At 48.1% G+C, this 15435-nt stretch overlaps 1 protein-coding gene across 2 annotated transcripts in view; it reads left to right on the top strand.

The window, feature by feature from the left end:
• foxn3 (forkhead box N3) overlaps nucleotides 1-15435 on the top strand; it is a 111233-nt gene that overhangs the window by 53105 nt on the left and 42693 nt on the right. For both annotated transcript variants that reach the window (XM_065004114.1, XM_029687512.2), the window contains exon 3: nucleotides 10967-11103. In XM_065004114.1, the coding sequence (XP_064860186.1) occupies nucleotides 10967-11103 (137 nt within the window). The remainder of the gene's footprint in view (nucleotides 1-10966; nucleotides 11104-15435) is intronic.

The raw sequence follows: 15435 nt of genomic DNA on the forward strand, positions 1-15435 counted from the left end.
GGGATGAATCATCAGAGCGAGAGAGGGAGGGAAATAGAGGGAGAGAGGGCGCAAGAGCCTTCTGCCAGAGCCATCAAACACCCGCTTTCACACACACACACAGGCACACACACAAACGCCACACACTCCGCGCAGCACGCCTGTTGCCTAGGATACCACTGTAATCCAACCTCTTCCCCCTCCTCCCTACATCCTCCATTCATTTCTCTGTCTCTCAGTCTCCCTCCTTTCTTTCTCTCTCAGAAGGGGACGACCACTGTAATGCAACCAAGCCCCACTTCGTCTTTCTCCACTCTCCCTCACACCTCTCTCTCATTTGCTCTCCCTCTTTCTCTTTCTCTCTCCTCTCTCCTCTCCCTTTCCCGACTCCCCCCTCAACCGTCTCTCTACCTCTTTCTTTTTTTCTCTCTCTCTCTCTCTCTCTCTCTCTCTCTCTCTCTCTCTCTCGGTTTTTTCCTCTGATGGGGGTTGTATTGAGTGTACTGTCTCAGAGCAGAGAGTTGTGCGAGGGAAAGAAATGCGAGGGAAAGTGCTCTAAAGCCCATCGATTCTTTCCTGATTACTGAACGTTTGGAATTCCAGCTGGCACAGCCCCTTTTCTCCCTGAGAGATGGATAGAAATAATCCCACAACTCAAGAGGAAACACACACACACACACGTTTGTGCCTTTATGTCTTGTGCATAACTTCCTGGTAGACCTGATTGATATTACATTGTGGTAGCTTTTCATTTAAGCATCAGACAATAAACATATTTCCACCTCAAGCTGTCACTAAATTAATGACCCTGTGTGAAATAGGCATTAAAACCTGCCATCACACTAGCTTTCTCTCAATGCCCCACCTCTCCTGCGATTAATTACTGGCTGGTAATTAGAGTCGATTATCTTTGTTTAAAGGTAGCACAATAACTTATTACACATTCAGACACAAACCTGCGCTTTCTGATAATTACAGTAGGGTAGAACATATGTTGGTTTGAAATGAGAAATGTTTTGTGTTTGTTTGGCTTTGTTTGTATGGTTTATGCTCTGATGTACACTTACTTACCAAAAGTATGTGGACACCTACTCATCAAACATCTCATTCCAAAATCATGGACATTAATATGGAGTCGGTTCCCACTTTACTGCTATAACAGCCTCCAGTATTCTGGGAAGGCTTTCCACTAGATGTTGAAACATTGCTGCGGGGACTTGCTTCCATTCAGCCACAAAAGCATTAGTGAGGTCAGGCACTAATGTTGGGCGATTAGGCCTGGCTCGCAATTGGCGTTCCAATTCATCCCAAAGGTCAGGGCTCTGGCCAGTCATGCTTTTCCACCCCCGATCGTAACAAATCATTTCTGTATGGACCTCACTTTGTGCACGTGGGCATTGTCATGCTGAAACAGGAAAGGGCCTGCCCCAAACTGTTGAAACAAAGTTGGAGGCACATAAACGTCTAGAATGTCATTGTATGCTGTAGCGTTAAGATTTCCCCTGTAACTAAGAGGCCTAGCCCGAAACATGGAAAGACAGCCCCAGACTATTATTCCTCCTCCACCAAACTTTACAGTTGGCACTATGCATTCGGGCAGGTATCGTTCTCCTGGCATCCGCAAAACCCAGATTTGTCCGTTGGACTGCCAGATGGTGAAGTGTGATGCATCAATCCAGAGAAAGCGTTTCCACTGCTCCAGAGTCCAATGGCGGCAAGCTCTACACCACTCCAGCTGACGCTTGGCATTGCGTGTGGCTGCTCGGCCATGAAAACCCACTTCATGAAGCCCCAGATGAAACGTTATTGTGCTGATGTTGCTTCCAGAGGCAGTTTGGAACTTGGTAGTGAGTGTTTCAACCGAGCATAGATGATTTTTAAGTGCTACGCGCTTCAGCACTCGGCTGTCCCGTTCTGAGAGCTCGTGTGGCCTACCACTTTGCAGCTGAGCCGTTGCTCCTAGACGTTTCCACTTCACAATAGAAGCACTTACAGTTGACCGGGGCAGCTCTAGAAGGGCAGATTTTTGACAAACTGACTAGTTGGAAAGGTGGCATACTAGGATGGTGCCACGTTGAAAGTCACTGAGCTCTTCAGTAAGGCCATTCTACTGCCAATGTTTGTCTATGGAGATTGCATGGCTGTGTGCTCGATTGTATACACCTGTCAGCAATGGGTGTGGTTGAAATAGCCTAATAGCCTACGGCTGCTCCTCCCCATCGGCACACAACGTCGCCGAAATACTAACCTCCTGTCCTAGATTTCATCATAACACACACCTCCTTCATTACGCACCTGCGGATCATCATGATTCATATCTGGACTCCATTACCTCCCCTTTACATGTTCATTCCGCGGTCGGTATTGTTTCCTGTTCTCGTCACTGTTACACTGTCTTGTTTCATGTTTGTTGTTTTAGTAAATGTTTCACCTTCTTCTCGACTCACAGCGTAATCGTTACAGAATACCGACTCAAACCATGGAAGCAGCAGAAAATTTGAATCTCTCTCAGACGGTCAATGAACAGGGTAATCTTTTATATCAACACCCTGACCAGCTGGCACAACTGGGATTGGCTATGGAGGAGGTTTTTCGCAGTGTGAAACATCTCAAACACACCCGGGAGGCATTGCCTTCATCTAGCGGAGGATACTCTACAACCAGTCGACCCAGTGAGCCAGTACATCAGCCCATTCATCAACCCGCTCAAGTCACCGATACCCATTTATCCCTCCCAGATAAATATGACGGTACACCATCCAAATGCCGTGGCTTCCTACTTCAGTGCTCCCTCTATTTTTCACATCAGAGGGGAACTCCCACCACGAGAGGTTACCCCGGTAATTTCTCTGCTGACTGGGCGAGCGTTGGAATGGGCTATGGCCGTCTGGGAGAGAGGAGAGGAGGAGCTGGATTCTTATGAGGGGTTCGTGGATCTGTTTGTTTAAATGTATTTTGATAAATCCCCCGGTGGGCAGAGAGGGAGGTGAGCGGCTACTGCAATTACGGCAGGGGAGCCAGACGGCTGCTGAGTATGCGCTCACCTTTCGGACTACAGCAGCATCCAGTGGATATAATGAGCCGGCGCTTCGCACGCTATTTAGAAGAGGTTTGTGTGAAGGGGTCCAGATGGAACTGGCCTGTCGAGACGAAAACCTCACCTTGGATGCACTCATTGCGATGGCTATCTGTCTGGATAACCTACTTCGGGAGCGCCGGTACCCTCATCATTTCTCTCCCTCCCTCAGTGAACACTTCGGAACTCATGGAGGTAGGGGTCACTCGTCTCACCGCGGCGGAGCGTCAGATAGAGCTGGGCAAGGAGGGCATGAGCTCCAGAGGTGTCTGGCATGTACAAATCCGGGATCCACATTAGCAAAGGGATGGTCACGTGAGACTCCAGCGCCTAGGGCAGGTGTGAGTATTCCATCTTCATCACTGTCTACTAGGCCCTTGTTGGTGTCCATTACACTAGCTGACTGTCCCTCATGTACTGTGTCAACAGTGTTAGTGGATCCCGGTGTCGCTGGGAACTTTATTGACCAGACCTTGCCTCTTAACATCAACTCATACCCGCTCTCATCTCCTTTCCTGATTCAAGCCCTGGATAGTTGTCCTCTAGGATCCAGGACCGTCACCCACTTCACTCAACAACTCACCCTCACCGTGGAGTCCATTCATCAGGAAAAGATCCCCTTCTTCATCACCAGTTCACAAGATCATCCTCGGCCTCCCTTGGCTTCAATGCCAAAACCCTATAATTTCATGGTCAAGTATGAGAATCACAGACTGGTCACCTGAATGCCGGAGGACCTGCTTCCCTGTCCCCTGTGGTTCCATGTCGGTTGAGATTCCTGTGGTTTCCCTTCAGCCCAACATCCCAGAGGTATACCAGGACCTCCGGGAAGTATTCTCCAAGACCCGCGCTACCTGTCTCCTACCTGTCTCCCTCCTCGTCGCCCCTGGGACTGTGCCATCGAACTGCTTGCCGGTGCAATACCTCCACGCAGAAGCATCTACCCTCTACCCTCTGTCTGTGGCCTCTTGGACCCAGGCCATGGAGGATCCAAGAGGCGCTCCAACAAGGTTTCATCTGCACGTCCACTGCCCCTGCGTCGGCTGTTTTCTTCTTTGTGGACAAGAAGGACAGAGGGTTATGCTCATGCACTGACTACAGACGGCTCAATGAACTTACCACAAAGTATTGGTACCCTGTCCCTCTGGTGCCGGTTCTTCACCAAACTGGACCTGCGGAGTGCTTACAATCTCATCCGCATCCAGGAGGGGGATGAGTGGAAGACGGCATTCAGCACAAAGTTTAGCCACTACGAGTACTTGATGATGCCATTTGACTTAGCCAATGCTCCCTCAGTGTTCCAGGCATTTGTGAATGAGGTGTTCAGGGACATGCTCGGACGCCAGGTGGTCATGTATAACGATGACATCCTGGTCTACTCGGCTAGCCTGGAGGATCACATTCATGTTTGAGCAGCCCTGGAACACCTCCTGGCTAACAACATGTTTGTCAAGGCTGAGAAGTGCCAATTCTACCAGAAGGCTGTCTCCTTCGTAGGGTACCAAATCAGCCCGCAGGGAGTAAGGATGGATGACAAGAAAGTAGATGCGGTTAGGTCATGGCCAGTCATCAAAACAAATCAAATTTATTTATATAGCCCTTCGTACATCAGCTGATATCTCAAAGTGCTGTACAGAAACCCAGCCTAAAACCCCAAACAGCAAGCAATGCAGGTGTAGAAGCACGGTGGCTAGGAAGGCCAAAACCTAGGAAGAAACCTAGAGAGGAACCAGACTATGTGGGGTGGCCAGTCCTCTTCTGGCTGTGCCGGGTGGAGATTATAACAGAACATGGCCAAGATGTTCAAATGTTCATAAATGACCAGCATGGTCGTATAATAATAAGGCAGAACAGTTGAAACTGGAGTAGCAGCACGGTCAGGTGGACTGGGGACAGCAAGGAGTCATCATGTCAGGTAGTCCTGGGGCATGGTCCTAGGGCTCAGGTCAGTTGAAACTGGAGCAGCAGCACGGCCAGGTGGACCGGGGACAGCAAGGAGTCATCATGTCAGGTAATCAACCACCATAAAGGGGTTACAACAGTTTTTGGGGTTTGCCAACTCCTACCGCCTGTTCGTCAGGAACTTCAGCTCTATCGCCATCCCTCTCACCTCTCTCCTCAAGGGTGGGCCTCGTAGGTTGGTGTGGAGCCCAGCAGCCGACGAGGCCTTTTGTCTCCTCACGGGACATTTCACCTCCGCCTCAAACACCCAGATCCTATGTTGTCCTTTGTGGTTGAGGTGGACACGTCAAGAGGTGGGCGTGGGGGCAGTTTTGTCTCAACGACAGGGTAACCCATTGAAATTGTATCCATGTGCATTCTTCTCTAAGAAACTGTCCCCCTCAGAGAGGAAATACGATGCCGGCGATCGTGAGCTCTTGGTGGTGAAGTTGGCATTAGAGAAGTAGAGACACTGGCTGGAGGGCGTCAAGGAACCTTTTGTCCTTCTCACCGACCATCGGAAGCTGGAGTACACACTGACAGCGAGGAGACTCAATCCGCGCCAAGCCAGGTGGGCACTATTCTTCGCCAGGTTCGAATTCACGCTGACCTACTGCCCAGGTTCGAAGAACATCAAGGCCGATGCCCTGTCCCATATCTATGATTTGGGAGAGGGTCCTGTCCAGAGTGCCCCTATAATCCCATCCTCCAAAGTTGTAGCTCCAGTGGACTGGGACGAGGACGTGGACATCCGCCAGGCTTCAGAGAGGGAGCCCACACCCCTGAACTGTCCTCCTGAGCGCATCTATGTTCCCACAGGGATAACGGATCGGCTGCTGACCTGGGCTTTCGTCGCTGGACATCCAGGTATTTCTTACGCTATCAACACCATCGCTGAGAAGTACTGGTGACCCACCTTGGCGTAGGATGTAACTTGTTATTTCTACTCTTGTTCCGTATGTGCTCAAACCAAGTCCCCCCGGAATGCACCAGCAGGGAAGCTCCTGCCACTTCCCGTGCCTCAGCGACCCTGGTCTCATCTATCCATTGACTTTGTAACAGATCTCCCCTCTGACGGTTTCACCACCATTCTGGTGGTAGTGGATAGATTCTCCAAGTCATGTCGTTTAATCCCTCTTCCTGGTCTCCCCGCTGCTCTCCAGGTTGCTGAGGCACTCTTCCAGCAGGTCTTTTGGCATTATGGCCTTGCGGAGAACATAGTCTCCGACCGTGGCCCCCAATTCACATCACGAGGGGCATTCATGGAGAAGCTCGGGGTCACGGTCAGCCTCACTTCTGGGTACCGGCCTCAGTCCAACGGGCAGGTGTAGAGGATGAACCAGGAGCTTGGGAGGTTCCTGAGGAGTCACTGTCAGGACCGGCAGGGTACGATTCCTTCCATGGGCAGACTATGCCCAGAACTTGCTGCATCACTCCTCCACTGGGTTGACCCCCTTCCAGTTTGTTCTGGGTTTTCAGCCGTCCCTGGCCCCATAGACCCCGGGCCAGACCGAAGCTCCTGCGATTGATGAGAGACTCCAGTGTGCCGTCCGTCGTCAAAAGGAACAGGCAGACCGCCACCTCAGTGAGACCCCTATGTTCCACCCTGGGGATTGCGTCTGGTTCTCTACCAGGAACCTTCCACTCTGCCTGCCCTGCAAGAAACTGAGCCCCAGGTTTGTGGGGCCGTTCAAGGGTCAACGAGGTGATGTATAGGTTACAGTTGCCCAGTCGCTATCCTATCTCACCCTGGTTTTATGTCTCTCTCCTCGGGCTGGTGGTTCCTGGTTCCTAGCTGATGCTGTCCCCTATGACACCCCACCACCTCCCCTGGATGTCGAGGGGAGTCCGGCATATGCTGTCAGATCCGTACTGGACTCCTAGAGTTGTGGGGGTCGACTCCAGTATCTGGTAGACTGGGAGGGGTATGGCCCAGAGGAGCAGTGTTGGGTTCCGGTGGAGGACATTTTGGATTCCAACATGATCCGTGATTTCCACCTTCGCCGCCTGGACCGGCCCGCTTCTCGTCATCGGGGTTGCCCCCCCCCCCCCCCCCCCACTGGTTGCAGCATGTCAGGGGGGGTACTTCCCTATACTAACCACCGGTCCTGGGATTCATCATTACGTACACCTGGCATCCTTTATTACGCACCTGCAGATCATCATGATTCACACCTGGACTCCATTACCTCCCCTTTATATGTCCCTCCCTTATGTTCATTTCTCAGTCGGTATTGTTTCCTGTTCTCAAGCTATCTCGCCACTGTTACACTGTCTTGTTTCATGTTTGTTGTTTTAGTAATTATACAGTGCATTCGGAAAATATTCAGACCCCTTGACTATTTCCACTTTTTGTTACGTTACAGCCATATTCTAAAATTGATTAAATCGTTTTTTCCCTCATCAATCTACGCACAATACCCCTTAATGACAAAGCAAAAACAGGTATTTAGACCCTTTACTCAGTACTTTGTTGAAGCACCTTTGGCAGCGATTACAGCCTCGGGTCTTCTTGGGTAAGATGCTACAAGCTTGGCACACCTGTATTTGGGGAGTTTCTCCCATTATTATCTGCAGATCCTCTCAAGATCTGTCAGGTTGGATGGGGAGCGTCACTGCACAGTTATTTTCAGGTCTCTCCAAAGGTGTTCGATTGAGTTCAAGTCCGTGGTCTGGCTGGGCCACTCAAGGACATGTAGAGACTTGTCCCGAAGCCACTCCTGCGTTGTCTTGGCTGTGTGCTTAGGGTCATTGTCCTGTTGGAAGGTGAACCTTCACCCCAGTCTGAGGTCCTGAGTGCTCTGGAGCAGGTTTTCATCAAGGATCTCTGTACTTTGCTCCATTCATCTTTGCCTCAATCCTGACTAGTCTCCCAGTCCCTTCCGCTGAAATTACATCCCCACAGCATGATGCTGCCACCAGCATGCTTTACCGTAGGGATGGTTGCAGGTTTACTCCAGATGTGAAGCTTGGCATTCAGGCCAAAGAGTTCAATCTAGGTTTCATCAGTAGAGAATCTTGTTTCTCATGGTCTGAGTCTTTGGGTGCCTTTTTGACAAACTTCAAGCGGGCTGTCATGTGCCTTTTACTGAGGAGTGGCTTCCGTCTGGCCACTCTACCATAAAGTCCTGATTGGTGGAGCGCTGCAGAGATGATTGTCCTTCTGGAATGTTCTCCAATCTCAACAGAGTACTCTAGAGCTCTGTCAGAGTGACCATCTGGTTCTTGGTCACCTCCCTTACCAAGGCCCTTCTCCCCCGATTACTCAGTTTGGCCGGGCGGCCAGCTCTAGGAAGAGTCTTTGTGGTTGCAAACTTCTTCCATTTAAGAATGATGGAGGCCACTGTGTTGTTGGGGACCTTCAATACCTGCAGAAATGTTTTGGTACCCTTCCCCAGATCTGTCCCTCAACTCAAGCCTTTCTCAAAGCTCTACGGGCCTCATGGCTTGGTTTTTGATCTGACATGCACTGTCCACTGTGGGACCTTATATAGACAAGTGTGTGCCTTTCCAAATCATGTCCAAACAATAGAATTTACCACAGGTGGACTCCATCAAGTTGTATACACCTCAAGCATTATCCATGGTTTTATTTTACCTTTATTTAACCAGGTAGGCTAGTTGAGAACAAGTTCTCATTTACAACCGCGACCTGGCCAAGATAAAGCAGTGTGACACAAACAACAACACAGAGTTACACATGGAATAAACAAGCATACAGTCAATAACACAATAGAAAAAATAAAGTCTATATACAGTGTGTGCAAATGGCGTGCCATGAAAACAGGATGCACCTGAGTTCAAATTTGAGTCTCATAGCAAAGGGTCTGATTTCTTATGTAAGTAAGTTATTTCTGTTTGTTACTGTTTTATACATCTAAATGTCCTGTTTTCACATTGTCATTATGGGGTATTGTGTGTTGATTGCTGAGGAAAATGTTTTATTTAATACATTTTAGGAAAAGGCTGTAACGTAACAAACTGTGTAAAAAGTCAAGGGGTCTGAATACTTTCCGATGGCATTATGGCTGAAATGGAATCAAACACATCAAACACATGGTTTCCATGTGGTTGATACCATTCCATTGACTCCATTCCAGCCATTATCATGAGCCGTCCTCCCCTCAGCTGCCGCTAATGAAGTGTACACACACACATACACACACTTACAGTAGCTGTCAGTAGGATGGTAGCGTCATCAGGCTGTCTCTACTGCAGCATTTATAAGTATTGCATTTCATGGCCTGATAGAGTTTGTGACAATCTGAGTCATGGCCTTAAAGAAGCAGCTCCACTGATGGAAAGCTGACAGAGTAATTAGGTGTGTGTGTGTGTGTCTGAACCTAAAATTACCGCCTGCATCGTTTCTGGCGGAATTGGATCTTTACTCTAAATGTTCCTTTAAAAAATGGTGAAAAGACTGTTTACCAGTAGAGGCTGCTGAGGGGAGGATGGCTTATAATAGTGGCTGGAACAGACCGAATGGAATGGCATCATGGTATTTCATACCCTTCCACATATTCTGCTCCAGCCATTACCATTGTCCTCCCCAATTCAGGTGCCACCAACCTCCTATGATGTTTCTATACTGTTGCTGTGATTCTAAGCATATAGCCCTGCTAGCTGTTACTGCATATTGTCCATAAGTTAGCATGTCTATAACGACCTATAACAAGTTCAGGTGAGTGTGTGCTGCAGGCGTGTGGATGTGCGCACATGCATAATAGCCACCTCTGGCCAGGGAAGGGACATCATATCCCATAATCCCAGTGTTTACCTAGCTAGCGCTGGAACAAATCATTTAGCTTTAGCTTAGCTCCCTGGAGCCCTGGAGCCTAGAGAGAAGGGTAAATATTAGCGGTTATCCGCCTAGCCTAGCACTGTCTTTAAGATCAATAGGGTAGATTTCTGTATTTAGCACCTGATATCACCTGTCCCTCTGTGCAGACTAGTCGCTCCAGTAGACAGGGGCAGAGGCAGTCAGTCACAAGCTCACATACACCCGAGTACACACACTTTCACAATCTCTCTTTCAGTTGCCCTCACACACACACGGCTGTCTGATATCAAGTCACTGAGCCCAAGGTCATGACTATTGATCTAACTAGAACACAGAGCAGTACACATTCTGACACACACACAGACAGACAGACAGACAGACAGACAAGACAGACAGACAAGACAGACAGACAGACAGACAGACAGACAGACAGACAGACAGACAGACAGACAGACAGACAGACAGACAGACAGACAGGGGGGGCGACTATGTCATCTGTTGAAATGACAGACTTTTGACATTGTGAAATTTTCCCCCAACTGGTCTGGTTGCTTTGAGACGACCTGTCCCTCTCATTGGGTATTCTTCACTATATGTTTACTGGAAATTAGAAATCCTCAATGCATCCCTGTAGCAAAGTGCTGATGCTGTCATATGGGGACCATTAAAAAACACACACATTTGTCCGGGTTCTTTATTTCTTTCTGGCCTGGTTTTTACAAGAGGCAGGTTTATCGCTTTACTTATTTCTCATAATCAATTCCTGCTGGAGGCGAGGTGCCTCTCCCAGAGGTATATAGAGCTTATAGCGAAATAGAGTAGAATCGGTCTTATCTGACCTCTGTGCACCTCATTAAGCAACCGTAGAACAAAAGGAAAGAGATGGCGTGAAAGAGGACAAAAAGAGAGACTGGTTACTTCACCTGGTGCTAATGCTGTGACAAACACATACAGGTGGCTATCAGGGAAAGAGGATAAGAAGGGGGAGGCGAGGGGAAGGAAGGGGGTGTGTGTTGTGTCTGTGGAACTCAGTTATCTCTTGTGGATATGTACTGTACAATAATGCGCTATGAAAGTAAATACATCATTTATTGACCTCACGTCGCCAATGGAGAGTCTTGTTATTGTGAATCTGTAAAAACAACTGTTCATTCCAACAATTTTCTCTCTCCCCCCATCTCTCTCTACAGAGCATTGGGAAGGGGTCCTTGTGGTGTGTAGACCCTGAGTACAGGCAGAATTTGATTCAGGCGTTGAAGAAGACACCTTACCACCCTCACGCCCAGGTCTTCTCTACTCCCCCCACCTCTCCTCAGGCATATCAGAGGTAAGACACGCATGCACACACACACACACCCCAGGCATATCAGAAGTAGAGTATAAAAAGGCAGACGGACATGGTAACTAGTGATCCACCCCCCAGTGTCAAGCTCCTGCCTGGTCTCTCCCTCCCCTCACATGACACCCTGCCGTGGACTGCTTAGCAAACGCTGCCTCAGGACGCACCAGGCCGGACCAGAGAGAGAGGAGGGAGGAGTGTTCATGTCAAACAGTCAGGAGAGCGATAGGAGGGATAATGTCAAACAGTAGAGAGAGAGAGATCAGGGTTATACGCCCTGCCGTCGCTCTCCTCTGATCAGTGGTGTGTCCACTGATGTGTGTGTCCAGTCCACTGTAGAACAGAGCAGAGTGGTGTTGGGCCAGCGCCCAGGGTAGCGGAGTCAGCCGAGTGTGCAGGACACAGTAATGGCTTCACTGTAAAAACCCATCATCCTTAACAGGATGTGGAACAAATGGGTGGTCAGGGAGGGATACGGAGAGAGACGGGGGGGGGGGGAGAAGAAGAAGAAGGGATGAGAATAGAAGAGATCTTCTCCCAAATGCTTCAACGCTTGAGGCTACCTTATCAAGGTTATAAGCTCTACTCTTCCAAAGACAGAGGAAATGGAATAACATGGCCATTGTTATGCACGGTGGGAAATTCCTTCTGTAGCAGTTTAAACTGGAATACATGTACTGCAATAATTGCTTGAACATCTGTCGCAATTGTTTACTTTGTAGAGAGAGTGAGAGAGAGAGAGTTTTACTAGTGGATGTTTATGTGTGGAAGAGTAAGCTTGTTTGTTTGACTCTTGCATGATGAATGGGTGCTTGTCTCTCTCTCTCTCTCTCTCTCTCTCTCTCTCTCTTATCGCATCTCTTTTTACCCAACTCTTTCCTTCCCTCCTTCCATGAGCTGGTTCATTTATCTGTTACCCTGGCGGGAGCAGTTTGAACCGGGTGTGAGACAGGTGAGCCGCTCTGGCCGACGGCGAAGTCGCCTCAAAACAAAAGTGACGTAATTAAGCATGTGGAGTGACGAGTCGGATTCCGTGTCTTCAACGGCAAACGCCATTGTTTTTGTCATTAAACGCTTCCTCTGCCGTCCCAATGAAAACGGGTTTGAACATCTATTTTATGGAAAAGAAGAGATGTATGTTTCTGGATGATGCACCATGCTGCCTTGTTGACAACAGGACCGAGCGGCGCAGATTACTGTTTGATTTGAGAAGGGCGCTCATCCCTCTCCACTTTCGTGTAATAGAACTCCCTCTCTCCCTCCATCTCTCTCTCTCTCTCTCTCTCTCTCTCCCCCCGCTCAGAGCAGAATGCTGCATTTTGTAACTGCTTTTTACTCAGCACGGTTACACACACTGACACAAACAAACACACGAATGCACGCTGGCATGCATGCATGCTGGCACACATACAGGCAAAAGCAAACGCACAATTGCATGCACACATGCATCCACGCTCACACACACAAAACAGTTTGCGTTTGTTTACATATGTGTGTATCAAGAAGAGTTAGTACAGCAGCTTAGAGCATGCCAGCATTGACTGAAAGGGAGAGAAAAAGAGAGTCCCTTCTGTACTGCTACTCCACACGGGCCCTGACCAGGCTTTGATTTTGGATGTTTGAAAAGGTTCCCAGAATGTCTACATATGCCTTACTCGGCTCTGACCCCCAAAATTATTGCTCAGCACTGGCGCGAACTCATGATGCTCAGAGGCGAAGCGTGCTGCTCAGCCCAAATTGTGCTGCTCTGACCACTGCACCACGGCAGTTCACAAAGCTCTAGCAAACCGGGAGAATAATTGATGGTTATTTAGTTTTTTAAGCCTTCCCCAAACCATAGCCCTAACCTTAACCACTCGGAAATGCTACCTAAACTTAAACCTTTGAGTTGTTTCTGTTTTAACCCTGTAACCACGTGGAATGAACCCTGTAACCACGTGGAATGAATGCGTCAAAAATAGACATTAATCCATAATACGTCTAATTTCAAAGTGAAATTATGAGATCTTGTTGGCCTTGACAGAGCTGCATTCCTCCACTCTTTCTCTCTCCCTCTCTCTCTCACTCACTCTTTCTCCGTACTGAACAGCTGGTCTGGCCGAGGCTCTCTGCTGAGTGTTTGCCCTTGCCGGGTGATTATAGCTGCCGTTGCTGCGGCAACAGCGACACCTCCATGGCAACGCGTAACCGAGGGAGAGGCAGGTGCGGTTGCATCACCGTGGCAATTTGTTGCCTGGCAAAAAGGACAGGCCATTAGCGTGCAAAATAAGCCATCGTCAAGGCAACACATGGGCTCACCATGGCAACAGCAGATGGCTTTGAGCCTATTCTGTGTGTGTGTGTGTGTGTGTGTGTGTGTGTGTCAGTTGTTAGCTACCTACTTTTGTACATGTTCATGAGGAACCATAAAAGCGTGAATTATGGGAGATGACAAGTGGAGGGCGAATCGCTGGAGGAGATACATTTTAGATGGAGAGAAAGAGGGAGGAGAGGAGAGCTATACGCAAGCACGCAGGCCCGTACGCATGCGCGCACACACACACACACACACACACACACACACACACACACACACACACACACACACACACACACACACACACACACACAGCCGAGAGCTAACAGTTAACCACACCTTCTGCTTCTGGGAAGAAGGTGTGTTCAGCCCTGAGATGGGAAAAACAAAGCACACAAACAAGGAGAGAGGAGGACTAAGGCTGTGTGTGGTGTTGTTTTGCTTGTATTCTCTGGTTACTGTGGTTTGTGTATGTTGAAAGTCAGTCATTCTACAACTACTGTTTTCTGGACAAGTATGGATGGATAAAAATCCATTTAAAAAAAATTGTTTTATCTTTTTATGTTTCATGGTTTTCTATCTCTGCTCAGGTCTTTCATTGTCATAGGAGAGGAACTCTCGCATTTGCAATGGTTTTTTCATGGCTATGTTAGTGTCATGTGAAGGTTAGTGACAGTCATTTCTGGTGTGGATGCTTGTGTGACATGTTGTTTTGGTCTTGATTTCTGGTTTGGTTCTAATGTATCAGACTCCCCTGTTGGTAGCCTGACAACACTACACCTTAGTGTTAGGTAATAGTAGGTGACAGCTCAATGGAAAATATTCTCTGGAGTTTCCCCAATGTGTCATTCCTCCCTGTGAGTGGTGGGTGCGCGCGAGCGTGCGTGTCTGAAATGAATAAAGTCAGAAACGACGGTTCACTGTCGGTTCACTGTCTATCAAAATAGGCACTTCACTATATGACTATATGGAGTGTTTCTCCTCACTCTCTCTGGCAACCCCCCCCTCCTCTGAAATTAATTTCTCTGATTGTCCATAAGAAATAAGAATGTCTCCTTTGTGACCAGAGCGGTGAGGCTGGAGGTGTGGGCATCCTTGCTAGTTTGCCAGATGAGAAATGAAACGTGAGTAAAGGAGTGTTGCAGGAGTCCCTGGCACCAGCAGGTCCTTAGATTAGCTAAAGAGGATTGTGTCTGCTGCCCGTAGGGCGCGGGGCAGCGAGGGAAAGTGGTGGGCAATAGGATTGGAAATTAGATTATGGGAATTAAGAAAAAGGCCTGTTGCCTTCATCGTGGAGCGAGTGAAGTGGAGTGGGGCACTTACAGTCAAGATGAGGACACAATCTGTTTTCCTCAGTGTGTGTGTGTGTGTTACTGAACACATGGAGCGAAGAGTTAACGAAAGGCTGGGGCATGGAGAGGAGGGAGGAGAGAGGGAGAGCGAGGGGAATAGAGAGAGAGAGTTAGAGAAAGTGGGGGAGACGGAGAGAAGGAGAAAGAGAAAAGAGTAGAGAAGGACAGAAAGATAGACATGGGAAGAAGGAAGAGTTACAGAGAGAGGTAATTGAGAAGAGAGAGTTAGAGACAGTGGTGTAAAGTACATAAGTAAAAATACTTTAAAGTACTATTTAAGTCGTTTTTGGTGTATCTGTACTTTACTTTACTATTAATATTTTTTGGCAATGTTTACTTTTACTTCACTACATTCCTAATGAAATAATGTACTTTTTACTCCATACATTTTCCCTGACACCCAAAAGCACACATTACATTTTCAATGCTTAGAAAGACAGGAAAATGGTCTAATTCACACACTTATCAATAGAATATTCCTGGTCATCCCTACTGCCTCTGATCTGGCGGACTCACTAAACACACGTTTCGTTTGTAAATGATGTCCGAGTGTTGGAGATAGCCCCGCTATCCGTATATTTAAAATGTAAGTATACTTTAGCAATTACATTTACTTTTGATACTAAAGTATATTTACGATCACAATACTTTTAGACTTACTCAAGTAGTATT

Source organism: Oncorhynchus nerka, linkage group LG18 (genome assembly GCF_034236695.1).
Source record: "Oncorhynchus nerka isolate Pitt River linkage group LG18, Oner_Uvic_2.0, whole genome shotgun sequence".
Classification (NCBI taxonomy): domain Eukaryota; kingdom Metazoa; phylum Chordata; class Actinopteri; order Salmoniformes; family Salmonidae; genus Oncorhynchus; species Oncorhynchus nerka.